General features: G+C 48.5%; 2 protein-coding genes across 5 annotated transcripts in view; one reads left to right on the forward strand and one right to left on the reverse strand.

Moving 5' to 3' along the window:
• Rbcn-3B (WD repeat-containing protein Rbcn-3B) overlaps positions 1-17,161 on the reverse strand; it is a 188,248-nt gene that overhangs the window by 107,609 nt on the left and 63,478 nt on the right. For all 4 annotated transcript variants that reach the window (XM_072288168.1, XM_072288166.1, XM_072288167.1 and 1 more), the window contains 2 exons: positions 16,287-16,507; positions 11,564-11,759 (listed from right to left, as the gene is read on the reverse strand). In XM_072288168.1, the coding sequence (XP_072144269.1) occupies positions 11,564-11,759; positions 16,287-16,507 (417 nt within the window). The remainder of the gene's footprint in view (positions 1-11,563; positions 11,760-16,286; positions 16,508-17,161) is intronic.
• On the forward strand, positions 4,731-5,456 carry LOC140218387 (uncharacterized). The gene has a single exon (XM_072288108.1). The coding sequence runs from the start codon at positions 4,731-4,733 to the stop codon at positions 5,454-5,456; it is 726 nt and encodes a 241-aa protein (XP_072144209.1).

A 17,161-nucleotide genomic window follows, 5' to 3' on the forward strand; every position in this document is an offset into this window, starting at 1 on the left:
CGCCGTGTTGGTTGAGGAAGTCCATGCCGAGAATGACGTCTCGTGAACACTGTTGGAGGATAACGAAGGTGACAGGGTAAGTCCGGTCGTGAATGGTAATTCTTGCCGTGCACATTCCTGTCGGCGTAATCAGGTGTCCTCCAGCGGTCCGAATTTGAGGGCCTTCCCATGCAGTCTTAACCTTCTTCAACTGGACGGCGATGTGTCCACTCATTACGGAGTAATCGGCCCCTGTGTCGACTAAGGCAGTGACTGCGTGGCCGTCGAGAAGCACGTTGAGGTCGGTGGTTCTTTGTCTGGCGTTGCAGTTGGGTCTTGGCGTCGGATCACGGCTGCGTCGTGTTGATCTGAAGCTGGAACGTCGCGTCGTCAAGTCGTCTTTCGTCGGTGTAGTCTTGGCTTCCCGACTTCTTCGGGACGGCGGCGTGTCGTCATGAAGTCGTCGAGATGGTTTCTTCGTCGTTTTCGTCGGCGGCGGAGGATCTTCGTCAGTTCGACGAACAGCAACCGCACCTCCATCGGTTGCTGCTTTTAGTTTTCCGCATATGGGCTGACGGACCGGCCCCGGGCTGGGCCAGTGTATGGTCGGCGCTGCGGCGACAGGTAGCGGCCTGGTGACGGCGAACGGGAAGCTCGTCGAGGGCTCCACTGAGTGGCGGCGAGGTAGTCGGCGATATCGCGAGGTCGTTCGCCAATCTGTGGCCGCGGCGCGTTAACGGCGAAACCTCGCAGTCCCATCTCCCGGTATGGGCATCGGCGGTAGATGTGCCCCGCTTCTCCGCAGTGGTAGCAGAGCGGGCGGTGGTCAGGAGCGCGCCAAATGTCCGTCTTCCTCGCGTAGGTCCGCTGGGCGACGGGTGGTCGTGCTGGCGCTGGCGGCGGCGGACGACGGAACTGCGGCGTGACAGGGCCCTGGCGCGGTCGCGGAGGGGGACCTTGACGGCGTGCGACGGCGGCGTAGGTCATCGCTTCCGGCTCAGGCTGGGGCGATACAGGGGCTACTCCAAGTTGTTGTTGGAGCTCTTCACGCACGGCGTCGGCAATCGAAGCCACTTGAGGCTGTGATGGTGGGAACAGCTTTTGTAGCTCCTCCCGCACGACCGCTCGGATAGCCTCGCACAGGTCGTCGGTGGCCAGTGATTGAACTCCGGCGTAGTTCGTCGAGTTTGTGCGGCGGTCGAATTGCCGGTTTCGGATCTCGAGTGTCTTCTCGATGCTGGTGGCCTCGCGAAGAAACTCGTCCACGGTCTTCGGTGGGCTTCGTACCATTCCGGCAAAAAGTTCCTCCTTCACACCACGCATCAGCAGGCAGACTTTCTTCTCCTCGGGCATTTCAGGGTCGGCGTGGCGGAAGAGACGGCTCATTTCTTCCGTGTAGATTGCGGTCGTCTCATTAGGTAGCTGCACCCGGGTTTCTAATAGCGCTTGGGCTCGTTCTCGGCGTACGACGCTTGCGAACGTCTGCAGGAAGCCGCTTCGGAAAAGTTCCCAGGTCGTTAAGGTGGCTTCTCGGTTCTCGAACCACGTCCTGGCCGCGTCTTCCAAAGCGAAGAAGACATATCGCAGTTTGTCGTCGCTGTTCCAGTTGTTAAAGGTAGCGACTCTCTCGTACGTCTCGAGCCAGCTTTCCAGGTCCTCGAAAGTTGAACCGCGGAACGTCGGAGGCTCCCTGGGCTGCTGCAGCACGACGGGTGACGCTGGGGCTGCCATTGGGGTTGACGTGGTGGCCATCTTCCTAGTCGTCTCAGGCAAAAGTCCGTGCTCCGGGGGCAGTCCTTGCAGCCTGCGGCTACCTCGCTGGTTCTTGGCGACGTTGGTGTCTTCCGAGTGAGGGCTTGGGTCATGGCTTTGTGGGGGCGTCCGGTACATGAACGCAAAGCACCTCCACCAGATGTCACGTGGTGGTGACGTAGAAGAACACAGTAGCAATACTGTGAACGAGAAAACTAACTTTTATTGGGCGAACTTGAGCCCACAAAACAGGCTACACTTATAGCACAACGAAAGCGGCGAACACAGTCGGCGATCGTCGGAAATCTGATCAGCGGGTCAAGCGCGTCGGCTTTTATACAGGATCGTCGAATGTTCCAGACTAATCGTTGGGACCCGCGTGCCTTCCACAAAGTTCTACACCATTCGAGTCAGGCGAATAAATCAGATAACAGAAGGTTCGTCGACAACAGACTGTGGATAGAAGCATCAATAACTTTCCAGAAACTTCGGATACATGCAAGCGCGTCCCGCGCTGTGCGATAAGATTTGTTAGGCGGCGAAACGTGGTCGCCCGATAAATATAAGTACACGTGTCAATATGTAGGCAGGAAGGCCAGTACCCCTCCCTGCCCCCTTCCTCCGCCTGGCTGCTGATTGTGTTCACTCGTTTAACTGCTTCGTGGGCACCCCAGTCACGTGTAACAAGCCGCGGCTGTCGGCATTAAAAAATGGCACTGCTATAACAACTGCAAAGAGGTGTCACGGGTGGCAAGCGATGTGCGAGCACTGCTGAGGCATCACTTTAGTGGCCCCAAAAGGGGCCTTTGAAAAATTGTGAGAAGGCTGCCGCGGCAGCCTGTTAGCTTGAGAAGTCCAGAAGAAATGCTGAGGAGAGATCGCCACAAGCATTTCACCACGTACTTCTCACTGGCTTGCACAAGAAAAGCCTATGTCTGTCAGCCATGCATGCTTTACGCGAAGCTTGCCGACATCCTTCTCCAAGGCATCCAAGCGCTCCACGTAGTGCAGCGGAAGGTTCCTTGTGAAAACATAGCCCCAGAGGGACTGAATCATGCCAGGCCTCCTGCGAGGACAACGTTGAGGCAGCCTGCCCTACCGCATCATCGCTGCCGTTGTCGCAGTCACTATCCGATGCAAGCACGTTCGCGGCGATCATCTCATTAGTTAGAAGCACTTAGTTCCCAAATCTATAGCCATGCACTTTCTTTTCACTGGCAACATCATGCATTGCTGATGATTAGCGGGCGGATCAGCCATCTTCCATTTTGGTGGCGAGCCAAGCAAAGCTGAGAAACCACGTGGTCAGGAACGACTCCGACACAACCAACAAAAACGAATGCGGGCAATTAGGCTGTTCGCAGAACTGCACTGAATGAGGAGCCAGCGAGCAACATGCGAGCGGTCTGCTTGTGGTGCAGTTGGCATGGTCCATTTGTGTTTCGGAGGGTGGGGCGGCATAGAGCTATGGATGCAGCCCATTCGTGTTTGGAGCGGTGGAAGGGCGACAGGCGAGAGCTGCGTGGAGATGGCTGGAAAATGAGCGCGCGGCAGCTGTTGGAGCAGCGGCCCATCGTGGAGCGGCTCGAATTTCTAGTTTATTAAAATCTTTTCAAGGATTTTGCATTTCACTACCTTTCGGCTCGGACACCCAGCAGCCAGACTTCATCGTTCTAACCGATAATGCAGCATCGGGGCATTGTAGTAAGCGGATTATTTCACCATGGAAAACATACAGAAGTCTACGGTGCAGCAGCTTCTCATTGTTATAAATGATATATTGTTAAAACCGGTACCGTTTAAGTGGGTTCGACTGGATATTGCACTCGAAGGGGATCGCAAAATAGTTCAATATATGTAGTTTGACATATAGAATAAAGATTTTAATAAAGATTTTTTAGAATAAAAATTTTCGGGGGGATCTTACAGCTGTTCGTTATATACAATAATTCATTATATACATGTTCGATATAGTCGGGTTTTACTGTATTGCTGTTTTTTATCTGTTGTCATGCAGTTCTGCGTATGTTCTGTGGATATCGCGTTCAGTATAAAAGGCAAATTTTTAAGGCCTATTAAAACAGCTGGCTGTGGCGCTCGTCTTGTCTATACTTTTCTGTGTGCAAGTTAATTTGTGCCCCTTTTCTAATGGATAAGTATCACCAACTAGCCCGACAGGTGCTGCCATCATCATTGCCACAGAAAAATGGTGTGCAAGATCTTTCGAGACTCAGTCATAATGTACAGTATAAATATTTACAGTTTAGCATCTGCCTTTAAGGTAGGCATAATATAGCACAAACTAGAAAGAACTGCTTCCAACATTTACTATGGTACTCAATTTCATGGTGAGAATGCTGTCTTCAGCATGAATCGGTTTGCAATTTTTTGTTTTTTAATAGTGTGAGTGACGTGATGGTGCTTGGCCCAGTTGGTGTGGGCTGCTACAGATGGCGGAACGTGACCTGCGCAGCAAGTAGCCGTGCCGACATCGTCACCTACTGCGTCCTGCTTCCGTTTCCGGGAGCCTCGCTTGTTTTTTGCTGTTTGCCCGCGATGGGCGAGGCAGTCAAGCCATTGCCACTGGTGTGATCAGTCGGTGTGTTAAATGTAACCTTAACCCACATTAAACCGTTACCCTACTATGCGAGTCTTCCTGCGTTCAGCCCAAGCCTCACATCTGGCGCAGTCGACCCCGTACCTCTGCCAAGCCATTCAGCCACGGCAGCACAAGAACGACGGTCAGCACACCTCTTCAGCCGCATTCGTCATTGTACTCGCGCCCTCACGCCGCCGAAGACTCACGCCTGAAGATACTTCTGTCATTTTACCGCTCGTCTGTGTTCACTCCACATCAGAAGAAAAGCATGGCCGTCAGATGAAGAGTGCCGTGAATGTTCACAACTAGCCCAGAACTAACTTGAATCCCACGCATAACCTGTGGCTTAGCGCTCACTCGCCTAGTCTCCCGTGCGCCCAGCCTCGCTTTGCGGTGCATCATGCCAGGAATTATTTGGGAGGAGCTTGACTCAACGACCATGTCGCGGCTCGGAGTCGACCTTATCCGCGATGAATTGGCCCGACGCAAGTTAGAGAGCACCGGCTCTAAGGAAGAGCTCATTCAGCGCCTCGAAGCCGACATTCACCAACGTCGTGAGGCAATGCCACGGTCAAGCGTGAAGAGGGGGGCTACCGCCGGCAACTCAGGTTTGACCCTTGATACCGCGACGCTCGAAAGTCTGGCACTTCTGTTTCAACAGCTGCCACGCCCCTCGACTACAGTCGCCACACTGCCAGACCTGTCGTCATCGATTGCTTACTTTGATCAGTCTCCAGCACAAAATGTTAATGTCTGGCTCAATGACGTCCGCCGGGTACAGCAGCTTGCTGCATGGGACGACGCCACCACCCGTCTCATTGCCGAAAGTAAACTGAAAGGCACAGCTCGTAATTGGCACCTCGCTTTTGGAAATCACCATTCAACCTGGGAAACGTGGAACGCCGCCCTGAAGGAAACATTTTCATCGGAGCTGACCCTCATCGAATGGCAGGAACACGTCATAAAGATCAAACAGGACCCAGGTGAGAGCCTACAAGAGTACGCTTACGCAAAGCTGCGTGTGATTGAAAGCTGCCCCTTCACCCTTACTGACGCCCAGAAGATTGATTGCAAGGTCTTCAAGAACCACATGTCATTGCGGCCATCGCGGCTAATAGGCCATTAACAGTGCGTGACTTCATGTCCACGTGCACAAGCCTAGACAAGAGCACTCAACATGCCCACGACAGGGCAAGCGTAAGGCAACCGGTGCTTCCACAGAAGCCAGCCCCTCGTTCATCTCAAAGTGGCAATTCAGGACGACAGCAGTATAACTTCCAGCCACCAGCTCCACCAACAGCTACAACAGCACAGCCAAGACAGAGACAGCGCATTTCCGAGTTGCCCAAGGTACAACAGGAACGAAGATACGAAGCCATTTCTGCACAGTATGGGGCCCCAGCATTCCGGAGCGGCCAAGACATCGCACAAGCAACCTGTTACAACTGCAAAGAGTTAGGGCATTTGGCGTCGGCATGCCCCTCGTGTAGCAACAGGGCACCACCGTCAACCATCCCTGATGCCCAACAGCTACGGGCCTTTCACAGTATGCCTGACAAACTTGAAGGCTCCCAACATCAATGTCCATTTTTCACGGCGGCCATTGCAGGAGTCGGAGAACATGAAGCATATCTGAACTCTGGCTCGAATGTGACATTGATTTCTAAAGCCATCCTACCTTCCGCAATGATCTTGCCTTGGACTAATTTGCCTCTTGCCGTCGTTGGAGGTAGTACAGCGCTACCAGTTGGGTCCACCCTCCTTAAATAACTATTGGCCCTATCACTGGTGTGGTTGAGGCAGCAGTTTTGGAGAACAATGTCCTACCCCTTATTCTGGGTGAAGACTGGTTTTTGGCAGCGCGAGCCCGCTTGATCTTCCAGCCACCAGAGAACACTCAGCTACAACATCCAGCCACGGGTGTAACGCTTCTAGCCACTCAGCGTCCGGTCCCGCGAATGGCCAATGCCGTCATTTTAGCCCGCTCAAAACTTTTTGCACCGGCAGAAGCAACATCACAAGACTGTCTGCAACGAGAACCCTTACCTTCGCCAGAAGAGCCTTCCTGGCAAGTTTTGGCGGCGAAGACAGTGCCGCTGGACAGCAGCACTGCCATACTACAAGTCTGCACTACGGTGCCTGTAACCATCCACCCCGAACTTCCACCAGCCAGCCTAGGCAGCCAGCTCTCCCCTGAACAGCAGTCTGTCATTGCTGACATACTGGCCAAGAACAATGCAGTCTTTTCTCGCCATGAAGATGACATTGGTCATTTGACCGACACTCAACATCGCATTGATTTGCTGCCCAATACTGTGCCGTACAGCCGCAGCCCTTACAGATATACGCTAGAAGACAGGCAATTCCTCGAAAGGCAAATTGAAAAGCTTCTTGCTGAAAATATCACCCTCCCTGCATCTGGCCCGTGGGCATTCCCAGTCGTTGTAGTGTCTCGCAGTGGAAAGAAACGCTTGTGTGTGAATTAAATTTCACTTAATGAACATACGATCAAGGTTGTGCACCCCCTACCACTGGTGGATGACATCATTGAGGACATCGCTGGCTGTGCCTACTTCGCCACAATGGACATTAAGCGCACCTACTGGCAAGTCATCCTGAGACCCCAGGACTATGAGAAAACCGCATTCATCACCCACCACAGAACTTACATGTGGACCCGAATGCCATTCGGATTAAAGAATGCGCCGTCCACATTTCAGCGAGCCATGCAACTGGTATTCCAAGACCTTCAGCCTCGCCCGGATAAATGCGGCATACGAGTATATCTCGATGACATCGTTATCTATGCAAAGTCATTCGCCACATTCGCAGACTTGATGGAAGAGGCCCTCCAGTTGCTGCATACCAGTGGACTTAAGGCCTCACTTGAGAAATGTTCCTTCGGTCTCGCTTGCATCAAATTTCTTGGGTTCATCATTTCAAGTGAAGGCCATCGCCCGGACCCAGAAAGAGCAGCTGCCATGTACTGTATCGCAACTCCCCGAAACCAAAAGGAAGTCCTTTCCTGGATACAGACAGCCAGCTTTTACCATCAATTCATCAAGGGCTTCGCTAAAGTGGTAGCCCTTCTTCAAGCCCTTGTCAAGTCATTCACATTTATATGGTCCCCAGAATGCGAAAGTGCCTTCCAGACTATTCGCTCAGCCCTTACAAAGCCACCACTACTTGCTCATTTCAATCAATATGCAGCAACAACAGTAACCACTGATGCTTCTGGTGAAGCCATAGGAGCAGTGTTGTCACAATTTCAGGATGGCAAAGAATGTGTTATTGCCTATGCTAGCCGATCCCTGACACTAGACGAACGCAAGCTTCACAGTAACGTATGGGAAGGCATCGCAGTACATTGGGCAATAACAATGAAATTTCGTCAGTATCTAATTGGAATCAAGTTCGTCCTAGTTACAGATAACTGGACTATTGCTTGCTTGACCAAGTGTGTGCAACCATCTTGCAGATTTACGTCCATGCTCATGGATTTGGTTGAATTTGACTTCTCTGTCGGACATTTGCCTGGACGGCAGAATGTTGTAGCTGATCCTTTGTCTTGACTTTCGTGTGCAGTCACACACTCCGCCCAAGCGCTGGCTACCGCTCAAGAAAAAGACCCTGAATGCAGTGCAATTCTTTAAAGCCTTGCTTATGGAGATGCCCCGGCCGAGTTCAACCTAATCGACAATGTTCTATACCATCGGACACCTTCAGGATCCTACGCTGTTGTAGCACCATCGTCATTGCGTCCCGCCATTCTCCAGGCACTTCATGATGGTGCAGGTCACTTCGACGTTAAGCGGACTTTACAAAAACGCCACTATGATAGTACCCATCGCTCTCATAGCTTCACAGTAGGTGACCTAGTATGGATCAAACGTCAAGCACCAGCGCCCCACGAGAAAATGGCACCGCGCTTCAGAGTGCTGTACCGTCTCACTGAGCAGTTGACTGCATCCACATTCAAGGCTTTGCATGTGTCAGGAATGACAGCTCGCCTGCTTAACCAGCCAAGAACTGTGCATGTTTCGCAAATTAAGTTCTATGTGCCTCCGTCATCTCCTGTGGCACACCTTTTGTCCAGCCTTGAAGGGGAAACATCCTCCACTACAGTCCCTGATGATGCAACTGCCATCCACCAAACACAGCCTCAGCGACAACAGCGTGTGCGCCACCTTCACCGTCACTTGTGAAACTTCGTGCTTGAGTGACTATATGGACGTCAAGTTAGACCAAGGGACCTGGTCATCCGGACGAGGGTGGAATGTCAGTAACGTGATGGTGCTTGGCACAGTTGGTGTGGGCTGCTACAGATGGCGCAACGTGACCTGCGCAGCAAGTAGCTGTGCCGACATCGTCACCTACCTTGTCCTGCTTCTGTTTCCGGGAGCCTCGCTTGTTTTTTGCTGTTTGCCTGCAATGGGCGAGGCAGTCAAGCCATTGCCGCTGGAGTCATCAGTCGGTGTGTTAAATGTAACTATCATCATCATCATCATCAGCCTGGTTACGCCCACTGCAGGGCAAAGGCCTCTCCCATACTTCTTCAACTCCCCCAGTCATGTACTAATTGTGGCCATATTGTCCCTGCAAACGTCTTAATGTCATCCACCCACCTAACTTTCTGCCGCCCCCTGCTATGCTTCCCTTCCCTTGGAATCAAGTCCGTAACCCTTAATAACCATCGGTTATCTTCCCTCCTCATTACATGTCCGACCCTTGCCCATTTCTTTTTTTTGATTTCAACTAAGATGTCATTAACTCGCGTTTGTTCCCTCACCCAATCTGCTCTTTTCTTATCCCTTAACGTTACACCCATCATTCTTCTTTCCATAGCTCGTTGCGTCGTTTCCAGCCTCCAGGTTTCTGCCCCATACGTGAGTACTGGTAAGACACAGCTGTTATACACTTTTCTCTTGAGGGATAGTGGCAAGCTGCTGTTCATGATTTGAGAATGCCTGCCAAATGCACCCCAGCCCATTCTTATTCTTCTGGTTATTTCAGTCTCATGATCCGGATCCGTGGTCACTACCTGCCCTAAGTAGATGTATTCCCTTACCACTTCCAGTGCCTCGCTATCTATCGTAAACTGCTGTTCTCTTCCGAGACTGTTAAACATTACTTTAGTTTTCTGCAGATTAATTTTCAGACCCACCCTTCTGCTTTGCCTCTCCAGATCAGTGAGCATGCATTGCAATCGGTCTCCTGAGTTACTAAGCAAGGCAATACCATCAGCGAATCGCAAGTTGCTAAGGTATTCTCCATCAACTCTTATCCCCAATTCTTCCCACTCCAGGTCTCAGAATACCTCCTGTAAACATGCTGTGAATAGCATTGGAGAGATTGTATCTCCCTGTCTGACGCCTTTCTTTATTGGGATTCTGTTGCTTTCTTTATGGAGGACTACGGTGGCTGTGGAGCCGTTATAGATATCTTCCAGTATTTTTACATATGGCTCATCTACACCCTGATTCCGTAATGCCTCCATGACTGCTGAGGTTTCGACTGAATCAAACGCTTTTTCATAATCAATGAAGGCTATATATAAGGGTTGGTTATATTCCGCACATTTCTCTATCACCTGATTGATAGTGTGAATGTAACCTTAACCCACATTAAACCGTTACCCTACTATGCGAGTCTTCCTGCGTTCAGCCCAAGCCTCACAGTAGAAAAGCAATGCTTATTAGATATTCTTTGTAAGTATTATTTTTCCTGTAGTTTTAAACATGTTTACGTGCTAGCACACCCTCTTAGTTGCAGAGAAAAATTTATTAATTTGTGTGAATACGCTCAGTACAGCACAAAAAATAAAAATGCGCTCATATGATATACCGTCTTACTTCAACAGAATCGTAACGAACAAAAGCCCAGCCTCCATCAGTGGCTCATAAGATCATGTGTTCTATACCGCGAACAAACAGATGCCCTTGTCCTCACACATGAGTTTTCATGTCCACGATTCTGCTTTACTATATCTCTTGATAGCACTACATTTTATGCTCTGTTAACCGTGTCTTTATCATTTAGTTACATAATACTTTGTTTGTTTGTTAATTTATGCCATTTAGCATCTCGCATGAAGTCTGTACTTTGCAGCTTAATGTTTAAACATTATATGAGTTCCATACGCAATGTACTCTGAGTTGATATTCTTAGTGCATCAGTTCTGCACTCACGAGTCGACTGCCCAGCCACACACACACAAGCAGCTGTGCCTAAGTAGGCTTATCAAATCTGTATGTACAGAAAATATTATTATTATTGCAGACCTAGCGATGTTTCCTAAAAGCAAAGGCCTCTCCCAGCAATCTCCATTTGTACACCCACATATAGGACGGAAAAAAAAAAGACCAGGATTGAGTGTGACGTCAGGCTGCCAGCCTCGGCAAGCCAAACTCCCCAGACGACGCGCTTCCCTTAAGGGCTTATTTGTGTGTTGACTCTTGAAAAATAGGCCCTCCAAGGTTGCCAGGCCTTTCGAGGCATTATTTGGTTAGTGGTAGCTTTTACTAACACCCTCCTTACAATGTGCCCTCACCACTCCTTACTTGAATTTCCCCCATCCATGTGATGAAAGCATGAGAAAACACGGATGTCTAAAACTCTGAAACATTGCGCAGTCATACTTTTTAATGTTTAAGCGAAGGATGCCGATCAAGTAAAGAAATAAATAAAAAAAAAGACATTCCAGTGAGTAGAAAGAAGAGGAGAGGAGATTAAAGGGAAAAGTAAGTTCTGCCATATATGCAAGTTCACCTCCTACAATACCCAAAATGCCACTCCTAACGTTAAGAGTAGGCTTGACAAACCAGAAGAGATGCAAGAACAAAAGACGGGTGGCGGAATCCACCTTGAAGTTCCTGGCACCAGCTCACTGTGACATCACAGACTTTGTCGACGTCTGCTCAAGCCTAGTTAATAATTTATCGCTGCATTCTAAAAGAGCCAAGTGCTGGACTTGGAGAGTGTCTCGATTACTTACTGTACCACAACGGCCCTGCAGCCTCAACCATTGCAGCATTTCAACAACAAACAAAACCGGCCAAAATTAAGTGGGGTTTTCCATACTGCTGCCATTGTAAATAGCAATGAAATTGATTTTACTGATGAAGTTAGTTTCCTTTTCAGACTGCCTCATTATTCCGACGTTCTAAGAACACTTACTGCACTACAGTGGCCAAGATACAAAAAATGTGAGCTTCTGCGGCCCGTCACCCATACCGGTCTCCATCTGCCAGACGTAGACCGAGCCATCCGAGCAGCCGACCACCATGAAGTCGTCGAAGGGTCGCCACTTGACCACACCGACGGGGAACAGGTGCCGAGAGGCCAGCATGATGCACTTGCGTTCCTTCAGGCTCACCAGTGCCACCGAGTGGTCACTGGCCACACTGCAAATGCTCTGCAGCACTCGTGTCTGCACGTACGTGGAACACAGTTACGGGATGGTGAAAATTAAGATCTTGCTGGCCGTGAACTGGCAAAAGCTCGTGAAATTTCTGCATGTGCACAAACACTTTGTTCAAGTCTAATTGCTTTATTTCATCAGACGGTACTCAGTCAAACGGACTACAATTAGGGGTTGGCGTAATGGCAGAAATACTAGTAGAAACGCTGAAGGAGAGACTGAAACTCTTCGCTGGGCAATCTTGTGCCCAGAAAACAAAGAAAGACTTAGGAGGATGCTTTAGCATGCGGTCAAACTGCTGATTTGCCATTTTGAATACATGTTGTTATGGTGACGAATATTAGTAGAAGGCAGATATTACAGAGAGAACACATAGTACTGTAACACTGCAGCCAAGGCTGGCACCAGTTGAAGCGCAACATCGATGCCAGTGCGACTTCGTCTTCTTCCCCTAAGATTGTTTCATTTTGGCACAAACTGCCATGTAACACCAACTCCCAGCAGCAGAAGCAGCATCTAAGCAAATTTTAGTGCATGGGCTCAGTGCTCGAACAAAAGGGCTTCAGTCAGGGAACGTGCACAATATCAGTCACTGGTGAAACGAATGAAGCCTCTGGAGTCACTGGTGAAATTTCGCATGTTAATTCAGTCGCTTGGCACCGCAACCAGTAAAGCACGGCGTAGCACAAAAGCATTTTCTTGCACAGGTCGACGTGGAGGCAGCCAGAGCAGGACAAGGAACCTACACTCCCTCTCACAAGTTGTTCGCAGCGCTGTGGAAGCCGCAAAACTCCTTAGCCAATAGGAAGGCCGAACAACCTTTCAAGGTGTGTTCATCCATGCCGCGTCATCTGCTCATCGTCACAACAATTCACAGTATACGAAATGCATTTGTAAATGTCCTAACATGTCACACATCACTGTAAAGTATTATGTGCAAAGCAAAAATAAAACTCTCTAAGACAGTCATGGGCAATGCAACATGCCCTGGCAGGACACACAGATGCACAATGAGCGTAAAACATGCAGTCGACTTCTGTTAATTTGACTCCGGCAAGAACAAAGGAATTGGTTGAATTATCCCGTAATTGAATTAAACAAGAGGCAGAAAAAACATCAAAACACACCGCTGATTTATTTGGCAGCATTTGTCCTGATTGTAAATGTCCGTGTATTGAATGCCCCTTCACCTTTTATGGATTCAAAGTAGAAAACAAATGTAAACATCACATTAGAGCTCCCAAACAAAGTAGAAATCAAATGCACACCTGATTTTATTGCAAGAAAAACGCAGTGTGCCTCCGATTCTGGCAATAAGAAAGAGACGAAACCAGTGAATTTCTCCTTCACAGAATTGAGATTTATTTATTTAATATCCATCATTATCACTATCAGACAACACCTTACCGCTGTCTATGATAAAACACACATCGTCTTCTGTGCAGTACACAGCGCATTTGATATTCTGCCTTTATCAAACTCCGCAACGATCGCAAGTGCAATGGTGGCCCACGCCTTCACTATAACCACTTCACTATTTCTTCCTGCTCAGCATGCAGCTTTCTGGAACACCAGAAACATGTGACATGTCTTGTTTTGTTGGCATCTATGGTCGCCATCTTGCGATGGCAATGGTGATGATGTTGGCTAGGCTGGTTTTGAAGGTATTATAGGCCATTGCAAACATAGTCTTGGTTTTTGTTTCTTATAGAATCGTACCGTGCAAGCAATCTTCAGCCGAATTTTCGGAGAAAAAAGGAAAGGTGCACGTTCGAATCGGGTAAATACTGTAATCATTCATTGTGAGCAACCATTTTCACTGTAATATTTTCCTAGAGCAGGCCAAAAATAGGCGTCTTCGATGGGAGATGACATGTGTTCGACAAATTCCCTGTTCCCTAAGTGCCGCCAAGTCGAACATTGCCGCTACTGGAGTTGCCACTGTGTCAACATTAAGGTCAGAGGTGCATGCGTGATGAGTGATGACCAGCCAAAATGGAATTATCCGGTGAAGGCTAATTTCAGGATTAAAATAACGAAAGTTGGGTCCCACAGAAATTTATGGCCGCTGGCTGGAACTTTAGGTTGGTATCAAATCAACCAAAAATTTGCATTAAAGGGACACTGAAGGCAAATATTAAGTCAAGCTAAAGCGATAGATTAGTGCTTGAGAATCTTGTTGTACCTGACGCCCAGACAGCAGATAAGCCAGTAAGAAAAGAACAATTTTGAGAGTGCCTTCTTTAAATAGATGAGGCAGCGCCCTTATCTGCACTCAAGGTGGTCAATATGATAACGGCACAAGCTTCAATGCTTCGCTGGTATGACACTGCACGATGTCACTAATGTGATATCGCATCCTTCCCCACTAATCATCGAAACCATAACAATGCACTGGACATCACTCATGGGTAAAACGTCTCAAAACCGGTAATTCTGCAGGGGAAGGCGCAGGGACCAAACTTGATGGTTCGGGTAGAGCAAACAAGGCACTTGCACCACCTGGTGCAATCATGGGTGTTGGGTCCGAAGTCTTTTGTAGTGGTCCCGATGGCGTCAATGTGTGCATCCGTCTGACGTCTGGACCTCATACATAATGTGACCCAGGCGCTGCAGCACTCGAGCCGCCAACCACTTTGGGCCTGAGTGAAAATTCCTTATAATAAACAGAGTCACTGCACTGAAAAACTTTGTGGTGGTAACTGCCGCATGCATTGCGCATGCATTGTGTCGGGGTGCAGTCTTGCCAGGCTTGACCTCAAGTTCCTTCCCAACATGAGCTCTGCAGGGGCCTTGCCTGTCTCCGAATGGGGTGTGGAATGTTGTTTGAACAAAAACCGAGCAACTTTACAGGCTAGTGTTCTCTGGCTCTGCTTCTTAAGTGTACATTTCAACTCACGCACCATGCGTTCTGCTCTGCCATTACTTGACGGGTGGTAAGGGGCAGTATAGATGTATTGAATGCTATTTAGCTTGAACGAATGCATTTCTTCGCTCGTAAATGCTGCACCATTGTCAGACACAATTAAGTCCGGCAGCCCATACGTTGCGAACGTCTTACGTAGTCGTTCGATCACAACAGACGAGTGCACTGATGTCATTATTTCCACTTCCGCCCAGCTTGAGAAGGCATCAACGACCACCAAAAACATGGCATTGTCAATGGGCCCTGCAAAGCCAAGATGGATCCTGCTCCATGGCCACTCCTGTTTTGTCCAAAAGTGGGTAGGCGCTCTGGGTTCACTTTGCCTGTTTTGTTGACACGCCATGCAGTGCTGCACAAATTCTTCAATCCGCACGTCCATCCGAGGCCACCAAACGTAGGATCTCGCGATAGCTTTCATGGCTGATTTGCGTGCAACAGGACGAGCACACGCTTTTGCAATGCTGATGGAACTACCACATAGTTTCCCCAGACCATGAAATCTCTGTGCACAGACAGTTGATGCTGTCTTACCTCATATGCACCACATTCTTGGGGAACCCGCTCTTTGGGCCAGCCGTCAACGGTCCATTTCATCGCCTGTCACAGGCTGAGTTGCTCAGTAAGTCTGTCTATATGTGGATGGTAAACTGCGGTTAATTTGTGATACGCAGAGCAAGAGGAGGGAATGTCGTCGCCAACTTTGGAAAGGAAACAGTGGCCATGATTAGAGAGTAGCTGATGAGAAGAACCATGGTGCAGGGTCACTGGGAAGAGGGAATTGGCATCATCAGTTGCCCAGTTGGTAGGTAGGCACTCTCCGTATATACCCCCGTAAATATTCATCTCCATAACAACATGAAACGCCCTGTCATTAGACAGCCATTTAAACAATTCTAAATTAAGGAAATTCATCACACCTGGGAAGGAAATTAAATGTATGGCGATTTGGAAGCAAAAGTTCGATCCTGAAATTTTTTTTACAAAGACTCCACGAAATTGATAAATAAAAGCAGCAAAGCATTCAGTTCTTATGACTCCATAGATCTGCACAGATGCCCTAGTTATGCAAACTGCAGCTGTTAGATTGTCTAAAGCAGACAAATATGGTATACTAATTTACCGCTTATGTGCAATCGTTACATTGTTTAAGTGAAATTTCCAAATGTCTTATTCCCAAATTAGTTGTATATTCAGAGCCATGTATAATACATCTATTATGTCCAGCTTAGATGTCAAAATTAGATACAGCTTACAGAATTGTGATGCCTCTTTCTTTATAGCTGGCTTAAATTTTTTTCTTTCCAATTTTAGGCAACTTTTGCTTTTGAAATTTTGATGGACTAATCATTTACTCACAATAGTAAATAGATTCTAACCAGGACACCACAGCATATTCTGTGTTGTTGCGAGTTAGCACCACGCGCAAACCATTTGCTTCCTTCTCTCGTCCTTATCCGTAACGTGCTATGTAATCTGTACTGACAGCACAGCTGTAGCGAACACTGCAATGGGCATGGCGCACTGCGTTCCCAGAAACCCCAATGTTTTGCTATAGCTTACTGCACACAACTATCTAAAGAAGAAAAGGAGCAGCAAGAAGGGCCACTCACACTGCAGTTGCTCGGGGGCACGAGAAGCTGCGTGACTTCGCCCGCGTGGACACAGAAACGGTGCAGCAGGGTCCCCGCATACAGGTCCCACAGACAGACTGAGAAGTCCACGCCCCCCGACACCAGGTGGGCAATCTCATAGCGTGAGTGCACGTGGTTTGGATACAGCAGGCACGTCACCCGACCATTGTGGCCGTGCAGCAGCTGGTGTTGTGGGCGGTCTGCGGAAAGCACACCGAGAACGAGCAGCGAAAATGCCCGCGGTTCAAATTAACAACACGGAAAAGATAAAGGCAAGCAGCATGACACAAGTGCTGATTATCAAGAGAAAATTTATTGCCCAAAGGGGGTTTAAAAAAATTCTGAATTCTAAGATTTTACGTGCCACAACCACGATCTAATTAGGAGGCATGCCACAGTGGCAGTTCTAGAATATTTACCTAAATCTATGTGCATGAGCGTTTTTGCATTTTGCCCCCATTGAAATGCAACCATCAGGGTCAGGATTAAGCCCGCGACCTTGAACTCAACAATGCAACACCATGGCCACTAAGCATGGAAAGAGAAAACACAATAGAATACCACACAATAAAAGTAAGATTTAAACAGAAAAGCTGTTAGAAAAACAAATATGAAAATGAGTACGGACCTACTGCACTGTTAGCTTTAGTCAGTCACTAAGAGTTTTGGTTCCCGGCCACAGTCGCTGCATTTTGATGGGGGTAAAACGCAAGAATATTCATGTACTACTTGGATATCGATGCATGCAAAGAAACCCCAGGTCGTCAAAATTAATCGAGAACACTTAACTATGACATGCTTGACTGTGACTATGACAGTGCAGTTTGGGATGTTAAACTCTATTAGCATGAGAG

Source organism: Dermacentor andersoni, chromosome 5, assembly GCF_023375885.2.
Source record: "Dermacentor andersoni chromosome 5, qqDerAnde1_hic_scaffold, whole genome shotgun sequence".
Lineage (NCBI taxonomy): Eukaryota > Metazoa > Arthropoda > Arachnida > Ixodida > Ixodidae > Dermacentor > Dermacentor andersoni.